The sequence below is a fragment of the Balearica regulorum genome, chromosome 3 (genome assembly GCF_011004875.1).
Source record: "Balearica regulorum gibbericeps isolate bBalReg1 chromosome 3, bBalReg1.pri, whole genome shotgun sequence".
Classification (NCBI taxonomy): Eukaryota; Metazoa; Chordata; class Aves; order Gruiformes; family Gruidae; genus Balearica; species Balearica regulorum.
Window position 1 is genome coordinate 102,630,492 of NC_046186.1, and position 24,564 is coordinate 102,655,055.

At 38.8% G+C, this 24,564-nt stretch overlaps 1 protein-coding gene across 2 annotated transcripts in view; it reads left to right on the forward strand.

Annotated features, from left to right (window-relative positions):
- Window positions 1–402: 402 nt before the first annotated feature.
- The window catches only part of CENPF (centromere protein F), a 43,147-nt gene continuing 18,985 nt past the window's right edge, over window positions 403–24,564 (forward strand). For both annotated transcript variants that reach the window (XM_075749249.1, XM_075749248.1), the window contains exons 1-11: window positions 403–639; window positions 2,785–2,989; window positions 4,339–4,535; window positions 6,746–6,861; window positions 7,568–7,659; window positions 10,349–10,613; window positions 12,134–12,336; window positions 13,654–13,779; window positions 18,434–18,562; window positions 20,049–20,171; window positions 23,861–23,996. In XM_075749249.1, the coding sequence (XP_075605364.1) occupies window positions 2,828–2,989; window positions 4,339–4,535; window positions 6,746–6,861; window positions 7,568–7,659; window positions 10,349–10,613; window positions 12,134–12,336; window positions 13,654–13,779; window positions 18,434–18,562; window positions 20,049–20,171; window positions 23,861–23,996 (1,549 nt within the window). In that variant the 5' untranslated portion in view covers window positions 403–639; window positions 2,785–2,827. The remainder of the gene's footprint in view (window positions 640–2,784; window positions 2,990–4,338; window positions 4,536–6,745; window positions 6,862–7,567; window positions 7,660–10,348; window positions 10,614–12,133; window positions 12,337–13,653; window positions 13,780–18,433; window positions 18,563–20,048; window positions 20,172–23,860; window positions 23,997–24,564) is intronic.

Below are 24,564 nucleotides of genomic sequence, written 5' to 3' on the forward strand. Positions count from 1 at the left end.
TCGGGAAAGTGAATTTGGATAACGGGTCTGAAGCTGCCGTTATACCCCCACTCCCCTCCCCGACACCTGCTACCCCTCCGGCCGCGCTTTCCTCACAACCCTCTCCTCCTCGCCCCAGCGGGCCGTACCGCGGGGCTCTCCCGGTGGTTTGGCTTTGCGAGGGGGGCGTCAGTCGCACGGCTTCGCCCCCCTCGGCAGAGCCCAGGCCGGTGTTCGGCGTTCCCTCACGGGCGGCCACCCCGCCCGGCTGCGGACAACGGACTCCAGGGCCAATCACGAACCGCCTTCGCCCCGCCCCTGCGCTGCCACCTCCAATGGAGTTTGAATGCTTCCGAACCAGCCAATCACAAGGGTTGGCGACCCGGCGCTGCGCCCTCATTGCTAACGAGGCGAGGTCCGCGTGGCGAGCCGCGTCGCGGCGGGACCAATCAGCGCGCTCGGCCGCGCCATTGCTTAGGCGTGCACAACCGCCGCGGGGGTAGCGGCAGCTTTGAATTGCCGTGGGGACGCCGCGCTCTGCTTGTTGCTACTGGCGGTGAGGGGCTGTGGGACTCTGACCGCCGCCAGCCAGTCAGTCGTCAGTCAGCCGGCTGGCCGGAGTTTGGGTGACTGCCGCTGGATCCCGGTCGGAGTTCAACAGTGAGTGAGTGAGTAAGCGGGTGGGGGTCCGGGGCGGCTGTCCGCCTCGAGGAGGGGGGTGTGTCAGGCAGCTCGAGAGGGCCGGTGCGCTGCGGTACGTCGTGCGCCTCGCGGCGCCTTCCAACTCCTTCGCAGAGCAGGTAAGCGCCGTTAGCGGGGCACTGCCCCTGGTTTTCCCCTAGGGCGGGGGCGCGTGCGGGGCTTGCCTTCGGTGTGGCGTGTCCCCGTGAGGGGACGGCGGCAAGGCCGCGGAGACACTCCCTGAGCCGAGGGTCGAGCCCGGCAAGGTTCGTGACACTCGAGCCCCTCGGTCCTGGGTGGGCTCTGGCCGTTGTTGATCTCTAGTTTTAGTTATTTTGAGGTAATTTTTCTCTCACAAATGATCTCTGAGCCGTGTTGGTGTCTCGACAAAACAAGCCCGTGCCGGGTTCCCTAAAGATGGAGTAATTACAACAGCAACAAATAAAACTGTATGAGTGTGTCAAACTTAGATTTAAGGGCTAAGTGTCATACAGCTATTTCTGCCAGTAGGGAGCATTCTCAGTGCCTCAAATTCAGCAGTACTGGTTTGAAAAAACTTCAGTGAAGGAAGAAGCATAGCTGCCACCCAAAACAAAGCCACCTATGATTTTTTTCAAGGCTTTCAGGTTAAACACCACAGAAGTACAATGCAGTCATGAGTTCTAATGACTTTCTGCAATGCGAACATCAAGATAAGATGTGGAGAGAAACTTTCTGAAATACAGTAGTCAAATAGTAGATAAGGGAAGAGAAATTGTGGTTATCTACCTGGACTTGTGCAAAGCATTGGATACTGTCCTGCATGAGATCCTTGTCTCTAAATTGGAGAGACATGAATTTGACAGGTGGACCACTTGGTGGATAAGTAATTGGCTGGATGGCTGCACTCAATAGCTTGATGCCCAAGTGGAGACCGGTGACAAGTGGCGTTCTTCAGGGGTTGGTATTGGGACCAGTGCTGTTTAACATCTTCGTAAGCGACATGAACAGTGGGTTTGAGTGCACCCTCAGCAAGTTTGCTGATGACACCAAGCTGTGTGGTGCAGTCAGCACGCTGGAGGGAAAGGATGTCATCCAGAGGGACCTTGACAGGCTTGAGAGGTGGGCCCATGTGAACCTCGTGAAGTTTCAACAAGGCCAAGTGCAAGGTCCTGCACGTGGGTCAGGGAATTTCCAAGCACAACTACAGGCTGGGCGGAGAATGGATTGAGAGCAGCCCTGAGGAGAAGGACTTGGGGGTGCTGGTGGACGACTAGCTCAACATGACCAACCATATCCTGGGCTACACCAAAAGAAGTGTGACCAGCAGGCTGAGGCAGGTGTGATTCTCCACTTCTGCTCTGCTCTTGTGAGACCCCACCTGGAGTACTGTGTTCAGCCCTTGGGCCCCCAACATAAGAAGGTTATGGAGCTGTTGGAGCCAGTCCAGAGAAGGACCACAAAGGTGATCAGAGGGCTGAAGCACCTGTGAAGACAGGCTGAGAGAGTTGGGGTTGTTCAGCCTGGAGAAAAGAAGGCTCTGGGGAGACCAACTTATTGCAGCCTTTCAAGGGGACCTACAAGAAAGCTGGAGCAGGACTGTTTACAAGGGCGTGTAGTGATGGGACAAGGGAGAATGGCTTTAAGCTGAAGGAGGGCAGATTTAGGTTAGATATTCGGAAGAAATTCTTCACTATGAGAGTGGTGAGGCACTGGAACAGGTTGCCCAGAGACGTTGTAGAGGCCCCCTCCCTGGAAGTGTTCAAGGCCAGGCTGGATGGGGCTTTGGGCAACCTGGTCTAGTGGACGGTGTCCCTGCCTGCAGCAGGGGGGTTGGAACTAGATGATCTTTGAGGTCCCTTCCAACCCAAACCATTCTATGATTTGCAATTATAAGAATACAAACCCTGTTACTGTTAGGTGATTGATTAACATGAGGTTTTTAAATCTCATCTTAACTGGACAGAAGTGTGTCAAAATAGGACCCAATATTAAAAGTTGCTGCTTGGTGTTTAGATCAGGAAGCTTGTGTGGTTGTGAAATACTGTATTCTAATCACTGCTAAGTTTAAAAATGCAGTTTATTTAAAAGGAAGGCTTATTTAACCTATTTCAAGGTCTGATTGTAGTTGTCTTTGTGTTTCAGGCACAGTAACATCCATTTTGTATTAAACGAGAATCCCATCAATATGAGCTGGGCTGTGGAGGAATGGAAAGAAGGCCTCTCTCCCAGAGTCCTTCAGAAGATTCATGAGCTGGAAAGTCAAGTAGACAAGCTTAAAAAGGAGTGTCAGCAGAGACAATTCCAGTTAGAGTCTTTGGAGGCAGCTTTGCAAAAACAAAAACAGAAGGTAATGTAGGTACTGCAGTCATTTACCTAAAATGTCATTCTCCATGCCAAACACAATTATAAAGACTTATTATCTGGTTGTTGTTAGGAGGTGGGTTAGTGCTTTGTTTCTTCCCACTGACTGACCAGAAAGGTAGCACAGAAATATAAACTCTTGATCTTCATACTCATACTTTCCCTTCTGTTTAGTTGTCATTGACTGTTAATAGAATTCCTGCCTCCTATCCATGGCTGGCATGATTGTCCATCTCCACATGTTTGTTTACTTTGAGGCTTTCCTACATCTCTTTATGATTAGGAAAAGAAATTACTTTATTGCTATGCCTGTTAAAAATCTTGATAACAACTAGGCCTGTGTTTTACTGTTTCACCTTGCCTGCAGATACCTATCATCTTTTACTTAGTTTATGTAATTCTCTGATTTTTCCTTATAGAGACTGTATTATGGGGTTTGGTTTTCTTTTTCTTTTTTAGGGCTGTAATTTTACATGTCATCTGATTCTACCCTGTCAGCTTTCTAGCCAGAAAACCAGACACCCTCTTGGTCAGCGTCCTGCCGTGCTTCAGATCAGAAGTGACCCATTTGGTTGAATTTCATTTTGTAATGTTTGAATACAGTTCAGAGGCAATTTACAGATGTTATCTTTTATTCATTTTAGGCTGCTACAACATTCTAGCAAAACTTAAGCCTAGTAGTTTTCTCTGAGTTTCTTCCTGTGAGTTTCCAGGTACTGCCTCAACCATCCAGAGTAACTGCTGTGCTCCCCAGAAAAAAAGAAGGGGTGCGCTCAAATAGCTGTGCTTTAGTTGCTGCTTCTGAGAGTTTTAATACTTACTACTTTTCCATCAAAGGAATAACGTTGCGCAAAGATGTAGCCTGACTGTGGCCTGCCCCTCAGAAGCTAGTGAGGAGGAGAAGGACATCTCTACTGCCAGAGTCTACTGCCAATTTCAAAGCTGTGACTCTTGATAATCATTGTGCATTCTGTTTAGTGAGTCAAGGTTGCTAAAGTTGATAGGCTGGAAAGAGAAGCAAAATGATCAATGAAGAATGCAGACCAGTGTGGATTATTAATATTTAAAGATTGATTAATTTTTAAATGAGCTTCTGTCTAAACAATAACTAGAACTTGTTAATGTCACTGAGTTGAATTTTAGGAAATGTGGTTTTCTTTACACCCAAGAATATTTCAACAATGCATATATTTAAGGTTTTCAGTGTTGCCAGGATTTTGAAATGCTAGGAAAAAAAATAACAGTATGTAAACTTTGTGTTACTAAAATAATAATTGCGTAGAAGACCGTAGAGAGGACTTGAGACATTTTTGAAATGGTCTATATTCCAACTAGGTTGAAAATGAAAAAAATGAAGCTGCAACACTAAAAAGAGAGACCCAGAGCTTGATGGAATTGTGTGATAGTCTTGAGAAAGCAAAACAGAAAATTTCACATGATCTTCAAGTAAAAGAATCTCAAGTCAACATTCAGTCAGGGCAGCTGAATTCCAGCAAGAAAGAAATCGAAAGACTAGAACAAGAACTGAAAAGGTGAGGACTTGCTGTATGTCTCTAACCTAGGTACAATGGTTATTTTCTAATGTTTTGCTCATTTAATATGTCCTTCATAGTCTTTTAGTTTCTCTTCATCTCATATGTCATTCAGATTTTGTGACCAAAATTTCAAAACATTGGCCTGTTTTCACATACAACTACATAAGTCAGTGTGCCACTGGAAGCAGTTAGCACCTATAGCTCCTGTTTAATTCAGGGGAACTCTGCAGTGTCATGCGAAAAGGGAGCTATTCATTCTGTGATTTTAAAAAAAAAACTAAAAAAAATCCCACCCCAACCTAGCACAACTCTGTTGCTTTGCAAAAGTAACCTGCAAAGAGCCTGGAGTTGCAAGGAAAGTATATGGACAATTCCATCTGTAAGAGCAAGTCTACCCATAAAATATGACCACTGGAAGGAGGAGGCATAAACATCTATTGGAGTGGAAGAGGAAACTGCCAAAAGCAATGGTGCTGTGATTGAATCATTGAATCCAGTCGCTTTGGGAAAGAAGTGCCTAATTCATAACACCTTGGCTTGTAAACACTGTTATTACTAAGACAGTATGTGTGTACTGTCTGTAAAGATGAAATGCAATTCATACAGTCAAAGAATCTTCTGTAATGCAGACACATCTAAAATCCTTCATCTAAGGGTGCTACACAAATGGAACAGTTGTCCATAGTGAAGTAAACGTTGTCATCTGTTAAACTTGCTCTCATATTAGAGGCACCGTCCATTCTTAAATAAAAGTATTTCTGAAACTTTGTGTATATCAATGAGGCTGAGTATCCTGCCTGTGCAATAAACTGTTGTGCTAGTACTAGTAATGCAGAAGAAATGTGTGAGTCTGTGATACCAGGTTTCTTAATGGTTTGGGTTTGGTCTGAGGCTTCTTATAGCCTGAAGTATGTCTACTTCCTTTAACTTTTGGATGGTATGCCTCATACATGTCCTAGTAGACATAAATAAAGAGGAAGCTGTGTTAGTCCTTCTGGCTTTTCCCTTTGACCACCCCCCTCCCTGGGTAAAATAAAGATAGTTAAAGTATTTGACTGCTGTGAGAAGGTTTTATGTTTCAACAGCACAGTTTATGGCGTGTAGAAACACCAGCTTTGTGTAAGGAGTTGCTGAGATCTGTCAAAGAAGAATCTAGTGAGATTCAACAAGGTTGCTAGAACCACACTTGTGTTTTCTGCATCTGCTGTCAGATGGTGGGCCACAGAGGTTGTGGGCTAAGGATATGTGTTCTACTTACCCATTCCCAAAATTAAGTCCAGTTTACTGAATTCCCTCCTTCCCTTTATATTACTTTGCATAATTGTCCACTACAAAAGATCATTAGTTACTATATGTAGCTTGATCCTGGTGATCAGTTTTGTTTTTGTATTTGATTCTGTTTTGTTTTATGCTGATAACTGATCATTTACCACTTCCTGGCAACTGACAGTCCACTGGGAGAGGAGTTCTTAGTGTTGTGCTGTAAAAGGGAGGGGAAATGGAAAGGCAAGTTGTGGAGTCACTAATATGATATGCTGCAGCCTGAAACCTGCAGATTGTCTTATCAACCTGTGCTTGCTGGACAGAATGAAAGTTGCTGTATAACCTCCAAACTAGTTATCTGGTTTCAATGAATGAGCTTGTAATTCTTCAGGCTTAGAAAAATCACTGGAATAGGTAGTCTGCTGTGGTGTTTTGGATAGCAATGTAAATGTTACGCATGAAAAATACACTGTTGGGTGGAAGGTATTGCCTTCCATTTTCATGAAGTATGCATAGGTTTATCAAAGTGCACAGTATCAGAATATAGAATAATAGTATGTTTCCTACCATAAAGATGCTTACTGAAGAGTAAGAATTTTATATTGTCAGTGCTTACAGTGGTTTGGGTGTGTTTAGCTGGACTGCAGCCTCATACAGTGAGATCTTAAGTGGTTCTAACTGGTTTTCATCTACTTTGGATTAGTTTGTTTGGTTTTTTTAGCTTTGACTGCTATGTAATTGATTAAATATGTTGAAACTAAGTAAAATGTATTCTTCATATTTCTGTGTTATAATACCTAAAAATTTTCAGTGGACACATCTTGATCTTTAAACTAAGTTCTTAGAATCATATAATTTATTTGTGTATTTCAGCCTCCTAAAAATAGATAATTAACCTTTTAGTTTCCATTACTAATTTCTGCTGCTGCTTCTTTCCTAAACAGATATAAATGTGAGCTCGAGAGAAGTCAGCAAACATCGATTGCAGGAGACTTATCATTCAGTGGCACTCCACAGAGAAGTTTTACTGCTCCTTTAACACCAGTTCAAAGTCATAATGGTAATTGAATTTTTCTTCATCTAGTACAGATAGTTAACTGTCTGTTTTCTTGGAAGGTGGAGTATTTTGAACTTTACACTTGCACTGAGTTGCCTAGTCCTTATTATATTGCTTATTATGAGAGTGTCTAATTCATAGCACCATAGGTTCCTAGTTTAAAAATTATTAGTGCAGGTCAAACGCTTAATGCAAATATTACATCTTTTCAGTGCTACATTGATGGACGTTGAATAGTAATAGGAATATCCATCAACAGACTGAAGCAATTTTCTGAATGCCTGTTCCTAGTGTCAGCTCTTCCCTTCATGTAGTGAAGTGCAAATTTCTTCCTTCATGTACCACAGGTACTTTAAAGTTCAGCCAACGGTCAAATGTGTTATTTTTTTAGAAAATTGTTTTTTATTTGGACTATTATTACACATGATGATCTGCACAATTTATGCACTGTATCCACTTCAAAGCATCACTTCTATCTTCAAATTAGTGATATCCAATAGATTTAAAATTTTTGAATGAACTGGAAAAGTGAAAGGAAGTTTCCTTAACTGGAGAACAGTTCTGTAGCCAGACACCCTTACGCTGTCTATGCTGAAAAACTTGGATAGGTTCAATATTATGCATGCTGTTTACCTCTTTCTTTGCTACGAACAAATGTTACCTAAGTACTAAGTTAGATTATGAAGAAGTATTCATCATGTCTCTGTAGATGCTAAGTTTGAAGAATTAGAAGAAAAATACAGGAAGGAAGTACAAGAAAGAAAAAAGCTAGAATTAGAACTGAGAACCATCCAGGTTAAGGTAAGTATCTCTTGAGAATGCTACGTGTGATATCTAAGAAAGTAACTACTGAGTGAACTTGAAAATGGAGTGGAAAACTAGTGAAATATATTCTGCATCACTTAAAGTATAATTTAAAAAACAGAGATAATTAATCTGTTTGTACTGCCATTCAGAAGTAATCTTGGAAAATCCAGAAAAGCCGGAATAATTGAATAGCAAAGGAAAGAAGGACATGAAAAATGAGAACCCATCCTTTAAAAACTGGAAGTCTTGTGCAAGCAAGGACAAAAGAAAACAATGTGTTTTGCCAAGTTAGGATAATAAAATGGCCTTGAAAAGATTATGAGAAATAATTCACCTAGCAAATAAAAAACTAGTAAATTTTTCAAACACATTAGTAGGAACTGTATCAGGGAATCTCTAAGGCCAATAGATGACTAAGATGTGAAAGTCCTCAAGGAAAAAAGGGCCATGGCAGAAAAGCAGAAAAATTTTTTTTTGTTTGATATTTACTATCTAATGGCTTAAGAAGTTTTCTATATCAGAGCGTTTCTTTATTGAGGTTGAATCTGTGGTACAGCCTCAAAAGTCAGAAGTAGTCTTAAAATAGATTGATAAAATGAATAGTAATAAAAAAATCACCAGATACAGATAACATTTACCCATGAGTTAAGGCACTGCAGTGTGGGACTGCTGAATCACTGTGATGTGCAACTTAGTTCATTCTTCTCTTGATACTGGAAGGTGACAAGGATGATGCCATTTTTTTAAAAAAAGCTTACAGCGCTGATTCCTAGAAATGTAGTTTAGTGAGGACAACTTTTTGTTGTGGGCAAATTGTTAGAAACTTAAAAGCAATATGTTTATTTGATACATATGCAGGTATGGTGTATGGAGAAAAGATCAACTATTTATTTGTAAAGGGAAATCATGCCTCACGTTTTCAGAGGTTTTGGCTTTTTAAAAGTAAGTCAGAGAATGTGTGAGTTAAGTGTGACTCAGTATAACACTGTTGGATATCCACAAAACTCTGAAAAAACCCAACAGTTTTGATACAGGGGAATTCTTCTTGTCAATTTAAAGGTAAAGATTGAGAGCTAGGAATAAATGGTCAGTTTTTACAGATGGGGAATGATCAACAGTGGCCTGAAAAGGATTGGTAAAGAGAACTGTGCTGTTCAGCATATTCATCAGTGATCTGAAAGGGTTGAATAATACGTTCGAAAACTGCACAGTATTTTGTAATACTAAATAACTGCAATAATTAAGATGGTAAGTAAAATTCAGTGTAGAAAAAAAAAAGTGAAGTAATATATCTGGAAAAAATAATCTGAACAATGCATACCCGGTACATTCAGCCTCCAAATTTAATAAGATGATTCCAGGAAGCAATTCAGTAATTATTGCTGCTAGTTCTCTGAAAGCTTCAATATTGTTTTCAGCAATGATGAAAGAATATTTTAGGAAAAGAATTAAGAACTGGTGAGAAAATATCCTTTGCCCATATATAGCCAAATGGCTCTCACATCTTCAATATTCCTTGCTAATTCTATTCATCTGATCTCCAAACAGATATGGTAGAAGTGGATGGTACAAAGATGAGTAAGGATTAAGAGACAAAACAGAGAATGGTCATTTTCCTGTTTTGCCTAAGGCATAATTACAGTACCAGCTCTGCAGGCTCAGAACAAAAACTATTTTATTACACCGTACTGTGTTAAATGGCAGAACTCTTTGTCACAGAGTATTGTAAAAAAGGCCAAAAAGACAGATTCAAAAGAGCAAGTATGTGTAATGTATTTCAGTAAAAATTATTAATGCCTCTTAATTTCCTGGATTCAAACTTTTGTCTTGGAACATGGTTAGGTTTTTATGCTCTTTACAGGACTGGCGACAGTATTCTGGACTATATAGATTTCTGGTCTTAGCACAGCTATTCCTACATAACAACATATTCTGTGGTTGGACTACAGAAGTTAGACTGGGTATTACCTGGTTTAGGGCTTTAGTTTTTAAAAAAAAAACAAACCAGAGGCATTTGAAAATCCAGTTAAAAATACAATAGAGGCTTTAGTGTTTGAGGGCTTCTCTCACTTAAGAAGGAGAAAAAAAAGCACTTAGTATTTTGGCTCTATTTAATTTTTCTGTAGGAAAAGGTTGAAAACTGGTACCTGGCATATTTTATTATTGCAATTTTGGGGTATTCTGTGTTTATAAGTTTAAATAAGTCAGTCTGTTCTGAATTTACCTGTTGTTTGTCAAGAAGAACTAAGTGTGGGCCAAATATCAGATATGTTAGTCTAGACTTCCGTATTTCTTGCAGCTTACTTGTGTCAGCATTTGCCTGTAAAAATGTAGGCTTTGATTTTTTAAAAAAAGTAGGAGGTAAATGATGAGATCTCTGTTGAAAAAGACACAAATCTGGGTATGTTACTTATAAAGATACACAGACCAAACTGCTTTTTTTGGAGATCCTGGTTTGTGTTTATAAGAAACAGCTATTCTTGGATAGTTGGGTTAAAGTTATTTAATTTATGTAGTATAAAAATAATTATATGAATCAGTAGTTTGCACTGGTGGATGATGTGGTGTTATAAAGATGTGAAATGACCATGAACTATTATCTATTTATTAATAAATTAATTATTTTGTTATATTTTGGATATGGAGCTTTGTAAAGGTAGATCCTTTTTTTTCTTGGACACAGAAAATAAATCAGCCTCAACCTCAAAGCTCTCTGAGTCACAGGGAGATTGCTCGGCACCAGGCTTCCTCATCTGTGTTTTCATGGCAACAAGAAAAGACACCATCCAGAAATCAAGAAACACCCGCAAGGGGAAGTTCTACAACATCCTCTTTTCCATGGGAAAAAGAAACAAATATTAGTATATCAGAGAAGAACGAGTTTGACAACAGCTTTGCTGAGAGTCGTAATACTTCACTCGTGATCCAGCTAAGAGCACAGAACCAAGGTATATGATACATTTTTTTTAAAAACCAGAGGCAGGCTCCTATATGGTTTCATGAAAGCTGGTGTGTGGATAGAAGAGAGGTATTGAAATTAGTCGTTTAGCAAGGAAGAGAGATACCTGTTGTTGCCTTTGGCAGCTAGCCCAGTTGGCTGCTGGTGTGTGTATTTTCAGCGATCAGCCAGTACATGGGGATTATCCACAAACTGTAGTATCTTCTACATAAGGGATGTGAGAGTTAGAAGGGAGGAGTTTGTATTTTTGGGGTGGGTAGGGCACATCATCTAAAACGAAAATGGCCTTCTCCAGTAATTCCATTGCCCATGGAACAATTCTCTTAAAACAGAGTTAAAAACTTCAGGATCTCATTACATCTCATGTTAAATTCAATTATATTGCTTCCTTAATTTTGTATGACTCTTTAGATTTATGACTAAGCTGTGTTAAAAGTTCACTGATTGAACATGCTTAATGCATAACTGAGTTGGTCCGTAATGGATGTTACTGGAAGCACAGAATGAAGTATGATGTCAAATGTACAATGAAAAAGCAAAATATGACCTTGTATTGCGCGTATTGATGTGAGGAAATACTCATTCCTGATATCTGATAGAGCAGAGAGACCAAATGGTTTGTTGTGCATTTGGTGAACATTTACTTAAGCCTACTATTTGGACCAGCTTTTATACTAACTGTTTCTTGTAGGACTGTTTTACAAGTTCCTGTACTCCCCAAACTGTTTATTCAAATACTGACATGTAAAACTTCAATCTAGGTGCCATTTTCAATTTGGAAGCCATATAAATTTAGCATCAGGAAGATGGGGGGTTTTTAATAAAAAGAATTACAAGATAATAGTAATTCTAGATAACACTCCCTTTAGTTGACTAATGTTTTCTACTGTAAAATTATGTTGTGATTTTGGAAGGTAGACTCTTACTGAGGTATAATATGACAAGATGACTTGGTTTCTCTTTATACATGTGCTGCTTTGGGACAGAAAAAAGATTAAAACAGAAAATACTGTATTTATGGATGGCCAATAGCTGAAAAGCCTCTTTGAAGCAAAGGTTCGCGGCTGCCCCAAACAAATGTTTGTAGTGGATATTTTTCCTTTTAAAAATAAAAAAAGATTAAAATAGATGTGTCAAGTGACATGTTTCTGTGAGTTTAAATTGTTTGGGTTTGTTGTTGTTTTTAAACCAGCAGAGGAACAAATTGTCTTTGCACCTGACCTCGCATTCTGCTGTGTTCTCATATATTACAAAGTGGAAATGATTGATTTAGTCAGCTATCTTTTGGTCTTGATAGTTTCAGTCACTGATGTAGTAGTAGAAGAGAGTCGAAAGTTTTGGATTTAGCTTGCTGAACATTTTACAGTGTCTGCCTGTGTCAGGAACTTGGGTTGTTATCAAATATATTAAATATTTTGGAATGCGTAGACACTTGGAAATTTGAGTACCTGGAAGATGTGCTTTTCGGAGCAGAAAGAATCCTTAATCTTTGCTGTTTTTAAAATTCAGAGTTAAATTCCACTGTTAAAGACCTAGAACAACAACTGCAAGCTCAAGAAAAAGTGAAGAAATCCCATATGAATAAATATCAGGAGACTGAACTGCAGCTGGACAGAATAAAGTTGGAATTAACAGAGAAAGATAAAGTTCTGAGCAAAACCAGAGATAAACTGACTCAAATGAGAACACAACTTGATCAAGCTACCACACAGGTAAAATGTTGCATCACACACCTTCTGACTATCCTTACAATTCATTCCTAGTATTAATGTGTGTCAATTGTCAGCCATTTTAGTAAGAACCAAGGTTCTTGGATAAGTTTCTTGAGTATCTGCTGAGGATCAAGTTTTGAGAAGTATATGTTTGATATGTGTTACCTATAAAAATTTAAATACTCATAAGCAGTTTCCCATTTTCTGGAAGGCTCTTATATCACTTGCAGAAATATTTTTCATCCTCAGGCAAGATTGACTGGAATTCTGGAAAGAAAAACAAAATTCTGATTGAGTTGCATAGAGCAACAATGACACCTGGTGGCAAGTTCTGACCTTAGACTGTCATGCAACTTTGGCTGAAAATCAGTATCTGTTGCTTGTACTACAGGATGTTGCAGGGGCATAGTCTTTAGATTGCAAATTACCTGTGTAAAATAAAAACTAGGTAAAAATGCCATTCAAGATTGAGAATATGTGTAGTTTCTAAATGGGATTTCAGAGTAAAAAAACCCAGTAGGATAGTACAATTTGCTTAATCAAGAATTTACAGAGTGTATTTAAATACATATATATTTTGCATTAACAGATTTTTTTTTTTTTTAAATAAAAATGAGTTTTCGTGTTCAGGGAGTTAGGTGGACATTGCTTAACTCCCTTAGGTAATGTAATATTAACATAATAAACAGAATTAGATAACAAGCTGACATACTCCTAATGTGAGGGTTAACCTAGAACATAGACTACTGATTTATTTTTTTTATTAAAATTTAAATTGAGAAAAACACTCTTCTGTTGTTGAAGTAAACTAAAATAGTTGCTTCTTTTTTCTTATCAAAATCAATGTGCTGAATCACTCTGAAATTCAGTGGAGTATCCATTTATTTTCAGTCTAAACATGTAGTTGTTTAGCAGTTAGTGGTCATTCTTTAGTTCATAGTAACCTGAGGTACTGAAAATATAATCCATTTTTACTGTCAGATACAGTACATTTCTGTAGACTGTAAAAGACACTGATTTTCTGAAGATGTTTTTATTAGTGTGTGTGTATACATGTGTGTGTATATATATACACACCTAGCTCTACATATGTATCTATTTTATATATAAGTATTATCACTAACATAAGCAAGTATGAATTTAATACTTTGGATTGCTAAGAATTTGTATGTTACCAGTTAAAGTTACCCTGTGGGTTATATGAATGCTAGAACAATTGTAGTAGGCGAAATCAATCTTTTTATATGAATGCGTGTAAACTTAAATAAAATGTCACTTGCATTTTTAACACTTGTGATTGATACTAAATTATTATAGGTCCAAATGATGGAGCAAAAGGTGAAAAGATTGTCAGAAGAACTGAATTGCCAAAGACAAAATGCTGAGAGTTCTCGTCAGTCTTTAGAACAGAAAATAAAGGCAAAGGAGAAGGAATACCAACAGGTAAGGCAAGAAGAACTTTAATTTTGACTTCCTGAGGAGATGAAATCACATGGCTTATTTTGTGTGTCTGCTTTTCAGCTAATTGCAATCACATTTGATAGGTAAAAGTTGCAAAGGTAACTGAAAAACAGAAAACAACGTGCCAATAGAGGGGAGAGGCTGTTGGGGAGATGTGGAACTATGTTAGTGTTCACTAGACAATAGAGAACATGTGTGAGAGACCCAATTGAGATACAAATCCATGAGAAACTAGGCTTCATTGGCTTTGTTGTTCACAGGATTATGTATATGTGAGTTCAAACTTAATAACTGACTCAGTTATTTCTGTGGAATCTGAGTTAATTTTTCATGCATCTTGCACATAAGAAAATTTCTTTAGGATAATATCTCTATTATTCTAATTATGCTTCGTGAGCAGAAGATGGTAAAATACAGGATTAGCATAAGTGTCTTTCATTTCTTTCATGCCAGCTCTTGCAGAGAGACGAAGTGTAGCAGTATCCCAGGAACTTTTCTGGAGATAAGTTATGTTTAGCACTAACACTGATCTGGATTAGATCTAAACTCTTCGTATTTTTCTTTTTCAGCTTAATAACATAATCAGCATTAGGAAATCCAAGACACAGATTTGGAAGCAATAATGCCATTTCAGATGGGTATTTTAAGTTTGCTTTGGGGATTGGGTAAGGGTATTGCCCTGAAGAAGACTGCTGTTGTGTCAAATGTGTAACCTGAAACCTTTTCTCCAAGATATATCCAGAAAGATAGAATAATTGGCAGAGGAATTCTGCTGGAGTGGCTAATGAACAGTGCTGCTACCGGTGCTCGAATGAAAAAGTGGTTTCACAAAGTATGTTAGTCTAAATGCTAGCCCAGGATCTCAAAGAGATACTGAACTTTGTCTAGAAGTGGTAAACAGGAAGAACTGATCTTTGTATTTGCATAGTTGTAGCATGAAAAAACCACTGTTGAAAGATTCAGATATAGCAGTCGTGTTCATCAAAAGGTGGGTTGAAGGCTCATGTAGCTTATGTCATGGTTTCTCCTTACAAACCCAGTCCATGCTGGCTCTGTTATGCCTGATGCATGCCCCTTGGGCACTGGCACTCTGTTCAGTGGGATCATTTAAGAAAATGGTATTTCTGAGACATTCTTTCAGAGAAGTAGCACATCATCTTCTGCATGGGTTGTTTGTTGCTACAGCTTGTCTCAATAGCTGATAGCTTGCATGTGACGCAGTTTAGGTGTCATGCACAGGAGCTGCTCCTTTAAAGCAAAATTTATTTTCAGTTAGAAACAAAAAGGCCTTCATAAGACTAATACATAAATCCACATACTGTCATTCTAGGTTGTTCAGCAAGGCCATTAACTGTGAATAACTCTTTTTTTCTGTAGTGTGTGTGATCTGTGAGCTGTTACAGGCTTTTATGAAGTTTGTTTAATGTTCATTTATTTATAATATTTTGCTGTCAAGTCCAATTGAAAGACTCTGTTTTACACATTCTGGCATCCAAATCTGTGTAATATTGTGGAAATTCTGATCTGTGTGTTTTCCTCAGGGAGGGATTCTTCCTTTCTATGACACCTAGATACTGGTGCTGATCCTACTGAATTCCATCTTGTTCAGCCTTGCTGGTGTGTTGCTTATTACATTTCTGCTTCTAGAAGGCAGGTTAGATCCAGGAATGCATTTCATGAACGTTCAGAAAGGCCTGAGAAAGCTCCAGGTCTTGTTCTGATGCTAACACAGGCTAGTTTCGGAGATGCACTTGCATCAGGGCATAGTTTCCAATGTTCTTTCTCAAATTTTATTTAAGTGTTTCCCTCCAAGCTTCAAATTGAAAAGGTGAGATTCATATCACCTTACTTAGGACATCTGAAATATAGGTGTCAGCCTAAGCTTGTTGCTTAGGTCTCTACTCTGCAGAAACAGAGGCACCTTCAGAAGGCAGGTTATTCCAGACACCTTAGATGTGGTTCTTCACTCTGGAGCTGGGTGTTTGCCTGCTGGCAAAAGGAGAAGCCTATACTTTTAGCTTAGATATGCATAACTAATTTTTTTGACATCTAAAACTAGAGGAATTACAGAATGGTAGGGGTTGGAAGGGACCTCTGGAGATCATCTAGTCCAACCCCCCTGCTAAAGCAGGATCACCCAGAGCATGTTGCACAGGATCACGTCCAGGCAGGTTTTGAATATCTCTAGAGGAGGAGAGTCCACAACCTCTCTGGGCAGCCTGTTCCAGTGCTCTGTCACCCTCAGAGTGAAGAATTTTTTCCTCATATTCAGATGGAATGGCTTGTGTTCCAGTTTGTGCCCATTGCCCCTTGTTCTGTTGCTGGGCACCACTGAAAAGAGTCTGGCCTCATCCTCTTGACACTCACCATTTAGATACTTGTAAGCATCAGATAAGTATCAGGTCCCCTCTCCGTCTTTTCTTTTCCAGGCTAAACAGACCCAGCTCAGCCTTTCCTCATAAAAGAGATGCTCCATTCCCCTAATCATCCTTGTAGCCCTTTGCTGGATTCTCTCCAGTATTTCCCTGTCTTTCCTTAACTAGGGAGCCCAGAACTGGACACAGAACTCCAGATGTAGCCTCCCCAGGGCAGAGTAGAGGGGGAGGATAACCTCCCTTGACCTGCTGGCCACGCTCTTCTGAATGCACCCCAGGATACCATTGGCCGCCTTGGCCACAAGGGCATGTTGCTGGCTCATGGAGAGTTTGGTGTCCACCAGGAGTCCCAGGTCCTTCTCCGCAGCACCACTTCCCAGCAGGTCAGCCCCTAACCTGTACTGGTGCTTGGGGTTATTCCTCCCTAGCTGCAGGACCCTACACTTGCCCTTGCTGAATTTCATTTGGTTCCTCTCCGCCCAACTCTTCAGCCTGTCCAGATCTCACTGAATGGCAGCACAGCCTTCTGGTGTATCTGCCACTCCTCCCAGCTTAGTAGCACTTCTTTTGTTTGTTGTGAGCATTCACCTAAAGAAAGAAGAAAATGTTTTCTGCAGTTTCTCTCTTGTGCTATAACACATAGGGCTTGAAAAGCAGAGTCTTTTCAGTCCATCAGCTTTAGAAATAATTACTAGAATGCCTGGGGACATAAAGACATTGAATTCATCATTTCATTAATAAGGAGTGCACTAGGTCCAAAGGGCCTTCTTGCATGAGCTCAGGAAATGCTCCAGACCAGCGCTTTGCAGAACTCTTTGGAGCTAGTATGTACTTTACTCAGCATTAGTCACTAGTGTCAGCTACTGGAACACTAGCTGGTGTCACATCTTTCCTTTCTAAATTGTATAGTGCTTCTGTCACCTTCTTGTGTGGGAATGCAGTTGCAGACTTACCTATATTGGGTTCTACACAGAAAAATGCTAAATTATATGTGTGTGTATATGCACATATATGTTAACATTGATCTTTCCGGGTTTTCTATTTATGACAGTTCCACACTCATCCATACTTTCCCTGATAAACAAGAGCTGTTTGATTACTGGCTGTATTACTGGTGTAGGAAGTGCTTGGGCCTCTTATGCTGGTTTTGCTCTTGAGCAGAATGTAAAGGGTGCTGGCATCATTTCACAGATAGAACTGACTAAAATACACTGACTTGTGTGCAGGGTGTTTGTGCACCTGAGAGCCAGAACCACATTGCAAAAAATGTCAACTCTAGTTCCTTCATTGTGAACATTTCCTTCCCCTCCCCCCTTTTCGTTTTGTTTGACTGGTGACTGTACGGTACTGTGTCTTTTAGTGAAGCAGCTTGTCTATAACTATTTGTATATATGCCTATAATCTAAAACTATTAAGAGAAGCACAAGAGCTTTATTGCCTTTTCCCATTCAAAAGGATCTTATAATTTGTTAGTAGAGCATATTGCAGCTTTTGCGTAGTGATTACTGCTGATAGATATACTGGGTGTTTTCCTTCATTGCTGTTTATTACTGTCATGCCTCTTATTGTTTTACATCCTAATAAACCTCTGAAATCTGTGCAGAATCACAACTATAAGGTCCAAAGGCATAGGAAGAGGCCTCACGAGAAATGAGAAATACAGCTGTTTATCCTAATGGCTGCCTACTTGCATGTCATAAGATCCATACAAACTATATTGTCCTTCTACAGATTTCAGGAAGTCTGTTTTGGAAACACTATTTTTTGTGCTGTTTCTGTGACTGCCCTTGTAAGATTATCTTATTGCTCAGTTCCATGCTAGGTATTATTTCAAGACTTTTTTAATTTTCCTAGAAAAAAAATCAACCCTATAGTATGGTAAGTAAATAATAGCAGAGATTAATTTGTCCACTTGTAGTGTAATGTGATGCTTATATGCAACTTGTCTTTAAGATTAGGAATTTTAATACCATTACTTTCACTAGTTTTAAATTTATTTTTTTCCCTTTCTGTGATAGGAATGTTAGTATAATGGACTTTTTAAGCAGATAACAAAAATTGGGCTAGGACCATTCTTGCCCATGTGAGATTTGCAGCATGCATCAAAGTTGGTTTTAAGCTGTTGTTCACTGTATAAGACAAGTGTCCCTGAGCAGGCAGTGTCTAGTAATGAAAATCAGTTGTTATCGTTCCAGTAACCAAAACAGAGACTTGTTGCAGTTATGTATGTATTTATTCGCTACTGTACCACTGTTTTCTAGGAACTCTCTTGTCAGCAACGTTCCTTACAAATGCTGGATCAGCAGTGCAACCAGATAAGAAACAAACTGAATCAGGAGCTACAGCAAGCCAAAAATGACTTCAATGCTCTGCAGGTGGAATTTGACAAAGTAGGCTTTTTTTATATGAAAATCTTCTACTAGAGCTAATATTTAGTTGTTTTAGCAGTACTTCCTTAATTTAATTATACATTAAAAATAATTCACGTGGGCACTTGTATTAGTGTTTTGTACAGTTTGTATTTAGCTGTTTTGTGTTTACCATTTTTCACTGAAATACTATGTATTTAAATGTGAATTACAGGCTTTTAAAAGTTTGGGGCTTGTCCACTTCCCACAGGGGAGGAGATGTGAATGAACAACAGTGCAGCTAAAACAAATCTGTTTGAGAGAGGAACAGCTAAGGCTGATCACAAGACACACCTTATATAGAAAATGTGCAGAGGTGCAGTTTGATGATAGAGCTAAACTGATCAACAGGTAGTTGCCCTTTGGAACAACAGCCCCAATTCATACACCCTGGCCATGCACTCCTGCTACTTTTTTTAGCAGTACTACCTCTTGTGTGACCCTGCAGAGAGTTGATACAGGAGCTAAAAGAGCAAAGAAAAAAATTATATACAAATTAGCATATGTGTACGCAGGCACAAGTGTTTGCTATGAGTTTAACTCCCTGAACTGGTTCTTCACAAAATCTATCAGTGTCAGGGCTTGTAAGGAGGACACATCAGTACAAAGGTCTTCCACAGCTTTGGCAGCAACGAACTATTAGAATGCATTAGTTGTCACAAAACGATAATTTTAAGGAAGTTGGAAAGCAGCACAAGCCTGAAGAGAGGGTGACCAGAAAAGAGGAATGTTTAAAAGCCTCAAAAAAACTCTTGAGAGCAGCTATAAAGCACCAGAGCTAACTGAATTTCTAAAAAGGGCCACATTTTTGAAAGTTATATTGAGAAGCCCCATTAGTAGGCAGGCTGAACTGAAACAGCATTTCTAAACCTGACAACAGCTTTCTTGCAGGCTTGTTTCATTTTAGAAATATAGCCATGGGAATGCATTCTGTCAATTGTTTTCAGTGGAGGTTCTTTTATATGCACATTCTTTTTGTATATGCTAACTGAAGAAATTGATTTTATATAGAGAAAAATAGGTGCCTTTCAGTTCTTTCTCCAAGAAAGCTAATTTATTACCTAATGACCTCAGAATAGACTTTTTTCCTTTTTTGATTTGATAATGTGCAGTTATGATCCTAACTTTCTGATTGGGAATGTAATAGCCTTTTCTCTCTCATTTGTATCCTGCAGATATCATTGTGGTGATGTAACTGCAAGTTGGATGTATTAATCCAATTACAGACAGTCTAGAAATATATGTATTTTAGAGATATACCATCTATCTGGCCAGAGGCAAAGGAGTGGAAAGGCAATAAGCAGCTATTTTCCAAACCACAGTAAAGCAACCTTATGTTCATGGTGGGATAAAATAATGTTTTATTTTGTAATAGAATGTTGAAGTTCAAGAACAGGAGGGTTTTTTTTTTAAAAAAAAAAGTTATATATGCCTGTGAATACAATATTGATTTTCAACATTCTTACAGGTAATGGCAGTGAAACAACGCTTGGAACAAGATACTGGTGATCTCACCCAGAACTTGGGCAGAGCAGAGCAGGCTTTATTAGCAGCCCAGGCTAAGGAAACTGAATTGACAAGAAGCTTTGAGGTAACCAATGCAGAGGAGTAGCTGGTAGAATTAATAGGGTAAATTGGCAATCCGTAAACACTACTACTATCAAGCATTTAATCACATAGCCTATTTTCCCATAAGCAGTCCTTAAACACTTTTATGGATTGTCTTAATAATGTATCTTAGTTGTCACACAAAATGAGATCTTCACTAGCATCATGTAGATTAATGTAATTTGTGGAACTGGCTGCGCAGTTAGGATTCATTGCTGTAATGCTGCTGATACAGTTCTAGTTCATGGTTCTAGTTCATGTTGGACTTATCTTTTATCAAAAATAGGGTTTTGTTTCAAGAGATTCTTGGTTTTGATTCTGAAATAAAAATGTATCAATGCTTGTCTGATTTTAAAAGTAGATTCTAGAATCATTGACTACTCCTTTGGTGCACACTGCCAAATTCAGTGACGTTGTGCAAAGACTCACTATATTCTCTTTTAAAAAAAAAAAATCCCACACATTCTTCTTAGAAGAAACACAGTGCAACTAATACACACTGCTCTAAAAACTTCCCCCAAATTAAGATAGATTCAGACTTTGGATGCTGCCATACTACCTCCTATTCACACATGCAGAAATATTTTCACTTTAATGTCTCCTTTGTCTTCTCAGCTATTTTGTTTTGCTTTGGTGGCAGTTAGAGCACCTACACTTGAAATTGTCACAGTTGTGCCACTAGAGACCTCCTAATGCAAATTTTATCCTTTATTTGGAGAATCAGAGGTAAAAAAGAGAGCTAGCTCAATACCTATGTAATCCATGTCAGGTTGTTTTATTTAAACACTCTTATTTTGCTTGTTGCCTGTTGTCATGAGTAGATATAAAATAATCTGGCATAATTTCTGCCAAAAATTTACCTGTCAAAATTCTATGAACAAATTTAAAGTAAAATAGTGGGGTTTGTTCAGATCAGCACAAATGTTGGTACAGCTGTACCAAATTGTGGAACTTGAGGTACATTCATGCTGGTAGCTTACAGTGGGAACATTCCCAGCTATTGGAATGTGACTATTTATACTGTTAATTGTTAGAACAACACTTTGCGTGGCTTTGGCCCAGCTGACTAGCACTCTTTCATACAATTCCCAGGCACGGTTTGGGAGCTCACATGAGCATGGGACCATTCCCAGCAAGCAGTTTGGTTAGAGCCACCTGTTTTGGAAGATAGAAGACTTGCTGGTACAGGCACGGGCTGTTCCATGCCACTTGGCCTTGGTGCCAGATAGCGGTCCTTTAAACTTGTTTAGTAAATAAATGTAACCGGTGTCTTCCAGTGGTAAGGCTAATCAAGATAATTTTTCTTCCTCCAATGTATCCCAGAGGAGGAAACCTCAAGTTTCTGCACATTCTTAATGTGATCTTGCTTTTTTTTTTTGCCTACAAATATGAAATTTTATATCAGAAATTGTGGGTTCATGCCCTTTCTGGTTTTGAAATTATGGAGTGAGGTTAGATTTGATACAGTTTTTTGAGATCCTGTTCTCAGAGAGTATCTAATTTGTAGAAATACCTTTTTTTGGCTGCAAATTCTTGAGAGTGCTTCATTTTATCTACCAGTCTTGTATCCGTCTTACTAGGCTGTAACTATCGTCAGATTCTTTTCTTCATATTTGTTTGTCTTGGTTAGACAATTGAACAGCTGGTGACAGTGATGTTGTATTAGAACAGGACCAATAAATTTATAAAGAAGCTTAATCTGTAGGAGATTGTGATATTTGAAGAGATCAGTAATGCTACAGTTCTCCATCTTAAGACTTGCACATGAGAAAGTATGGTATATGTCAGCAGAACCTAGGGCATGACTTGTCTTCCTCACTCTTATAAATAAGCATGATGCAAAAATTGCATCAAATTATTTTGAAGTCTTGGAGGCTTTGTTGATGGTAGATTTTGTTTATAGCAAAAGAAGAGTGAGATTGGCATCCCTTTTCCTTTATTAAAGGGAAATTGTTGTGGTCTTATGCTAATAGTCTAACTACCCAGTGGAGAATACACTTGTTTTCAGCTGGTTAATCCACTGCTGTGTTTAGTTATTATTGTATAATAAGACTGGTGTTCCAAAAAAAGTTGCAAAACAGATACACTTGTGAGACATACTGGATATGCTTAGTCTAAGGACTACTAAGCTTTGCAGTGGTGGTATCTTAATAGTTTAGCAGTTCTGGCATCTTAGCATATGGTTTACATTTTGATGGTGCAAGCAAGCCCATAAGTATTCCTGGAAAAATTGATCAGTCAGTCCCTAAACTGCTCATAAGCCTGCCCTGTGAAGAGTTTCTCCAGAATAATAGGACTACCTGTATATACGTTCTGGATTTTGCTTTGGTTTGGTCTTTGCTTTCAAGTGACAACTGCAGAATGGCTAACTTGAATAAAGTGACATACCAGTGGAATTGATAACTGGACTGAAACTAAATTGATTCTTTTGCTAATAGCTTTGGAAAGTGTAAATGGCTAGGTACTATCAGATACTTGTCTCTTAGGGGTTCTTGGGTTTTGCTGAGTGCTGCTTATTGGAAATACTTGCACCAAATCAAAAATAATTGGACCTTTCAGCCATTTTAGTTCCTTAAACTTGTTTGTGTTTTTTCTGTAGATCACCCTAGATTTTCTCATTAACAGATTTGGTCAGTTTGGGTGCTTGTATTGCATCTGCGTATGGTGCTTTGAATGTAAGAAGTTTTGGATGTTGTACTACTTTGAAAAATTACTGCTAAGATGAGTAGAAAACTTTCTTCACTGAAACTGATGTGACTGAATTTTTTTTTTAAACTGTGGGTAGAGAAGGCTGTGAGTAGAAGGGAAGGTAACCATTAGTGACAGTGACAATTTTAATCATGTTCTGAGGGTGATTTATTTATGTTGTTGCAAAAACAAGCCTGCCATGCCAGCAAGCTTTTAATTTTTTTTCATCCAGACCTTTCCATTTCTTGAGTTTGGCTTTTGTGAATTGTTGCCCATCTGCTAGTAGTAAACGGATGAATAATTGACGGCCTGTTTCCAGTTGGGCCATGCCAGTTCCATGCCATCTGTTGTCCAACAGCACAGGAGTTTGGAGAAAAAGAATTAGTTTCCTTAAAAGAACTCTTATTTGGCTTCCTAGATGGAATATAGTTACATAGTTTTGTTTGTTTTTTAAAACTCAATTTATTTGGAAGAAAATACTCTTAAGGCCAAACAACCCTCTGAAAGAGTAAGCACTTCTAAATAAAATTTGACTAGTGTTGCTGTGATGATGTTCAGTGGAAAGAGAATTTGTGTTTACATGAGAAAATAGGTGAAATGTGATCTATAAATTTCTTGTTAATTTTGATGCCATTGCAGGGATTTGTTTCCTTTGTTGCTTTGGGAAAGTAGCCTAACTTCATCAACTCAGATTTTGTAGGATATGTCCTGTCTCGATCTGTTTGGGGCGGGTCACCTGGAGCTGTTTGCCCTATGCAAACAAGGGGCCTGCTAATTACGTCAACTGGCAGGATCTCTCAGATGCTGTCAACTAGTTAAGAATAGTTCAGCTTACGTTCCCAAGCAGTGCTTAGGAACCCAGGCATAGCTGCCCAAAGATTTAATAGGACCTAATGGAATATCTTTCTTTGATTTAAATGAACTGAATTCTTTGATCTTCTTGGCAATTGACATGAGATATGGTCTTATTTGGTTTTGTTTTAGGAAGTGAAGCAGGAGAAAAACCTTCTTAACTGTCAACTTGAAAAAAAATTGCAAGAGATCCACCAACTTGAAGAAGAACTAAATACAATCAAGCAGACTCTAAAGCAGAGCCAGAGTTTTGCAGAAGAGATGAAAAGTGAGTTATGTATTTAAATTTGCAAAACTCCTGTTGCAAATTTAATGATGTATGTTTCCTGCAATCCTGTAAGTTTCATTGTGAATTAAGTAAAAATGTTTCCACTGTGGGATATGATTAGTGTTTTTAACCAACACTGAGTTTGTTCTAAATGGAAATGAATTTTTGTCTATGAACTTACATGGTTTCTGAAGATACACAGTTTTGAAATTAATCAAAGTATACTGAACTTATCAGCAAACTGAATTTCATAGAATCTATTTAAACTGCTGTTTTGTAATTCTTTTATGTGTTTCACAGAGTTTTAAAAAAAAAAAAGGTAGGAAGATGTTACATAACCACAGATAGTTGACTCTTGCTTTCAGTGTTTGTTTCTAATTGAGAACACAGTTTTTCAGGAATTGAATTGAAATTCACTTTGTAGTCCTGCTGGATCTGACTAAAAAAAAGGGATAGATTCCCACTTGTTTCTGTATACCAATCAAACTTCATCTAAGATTTCAAAATGAAGCTTTCAAATTTGATTCTGTTCTCCATAAAATTAATTACTAAACTTTTCATTGCCTTT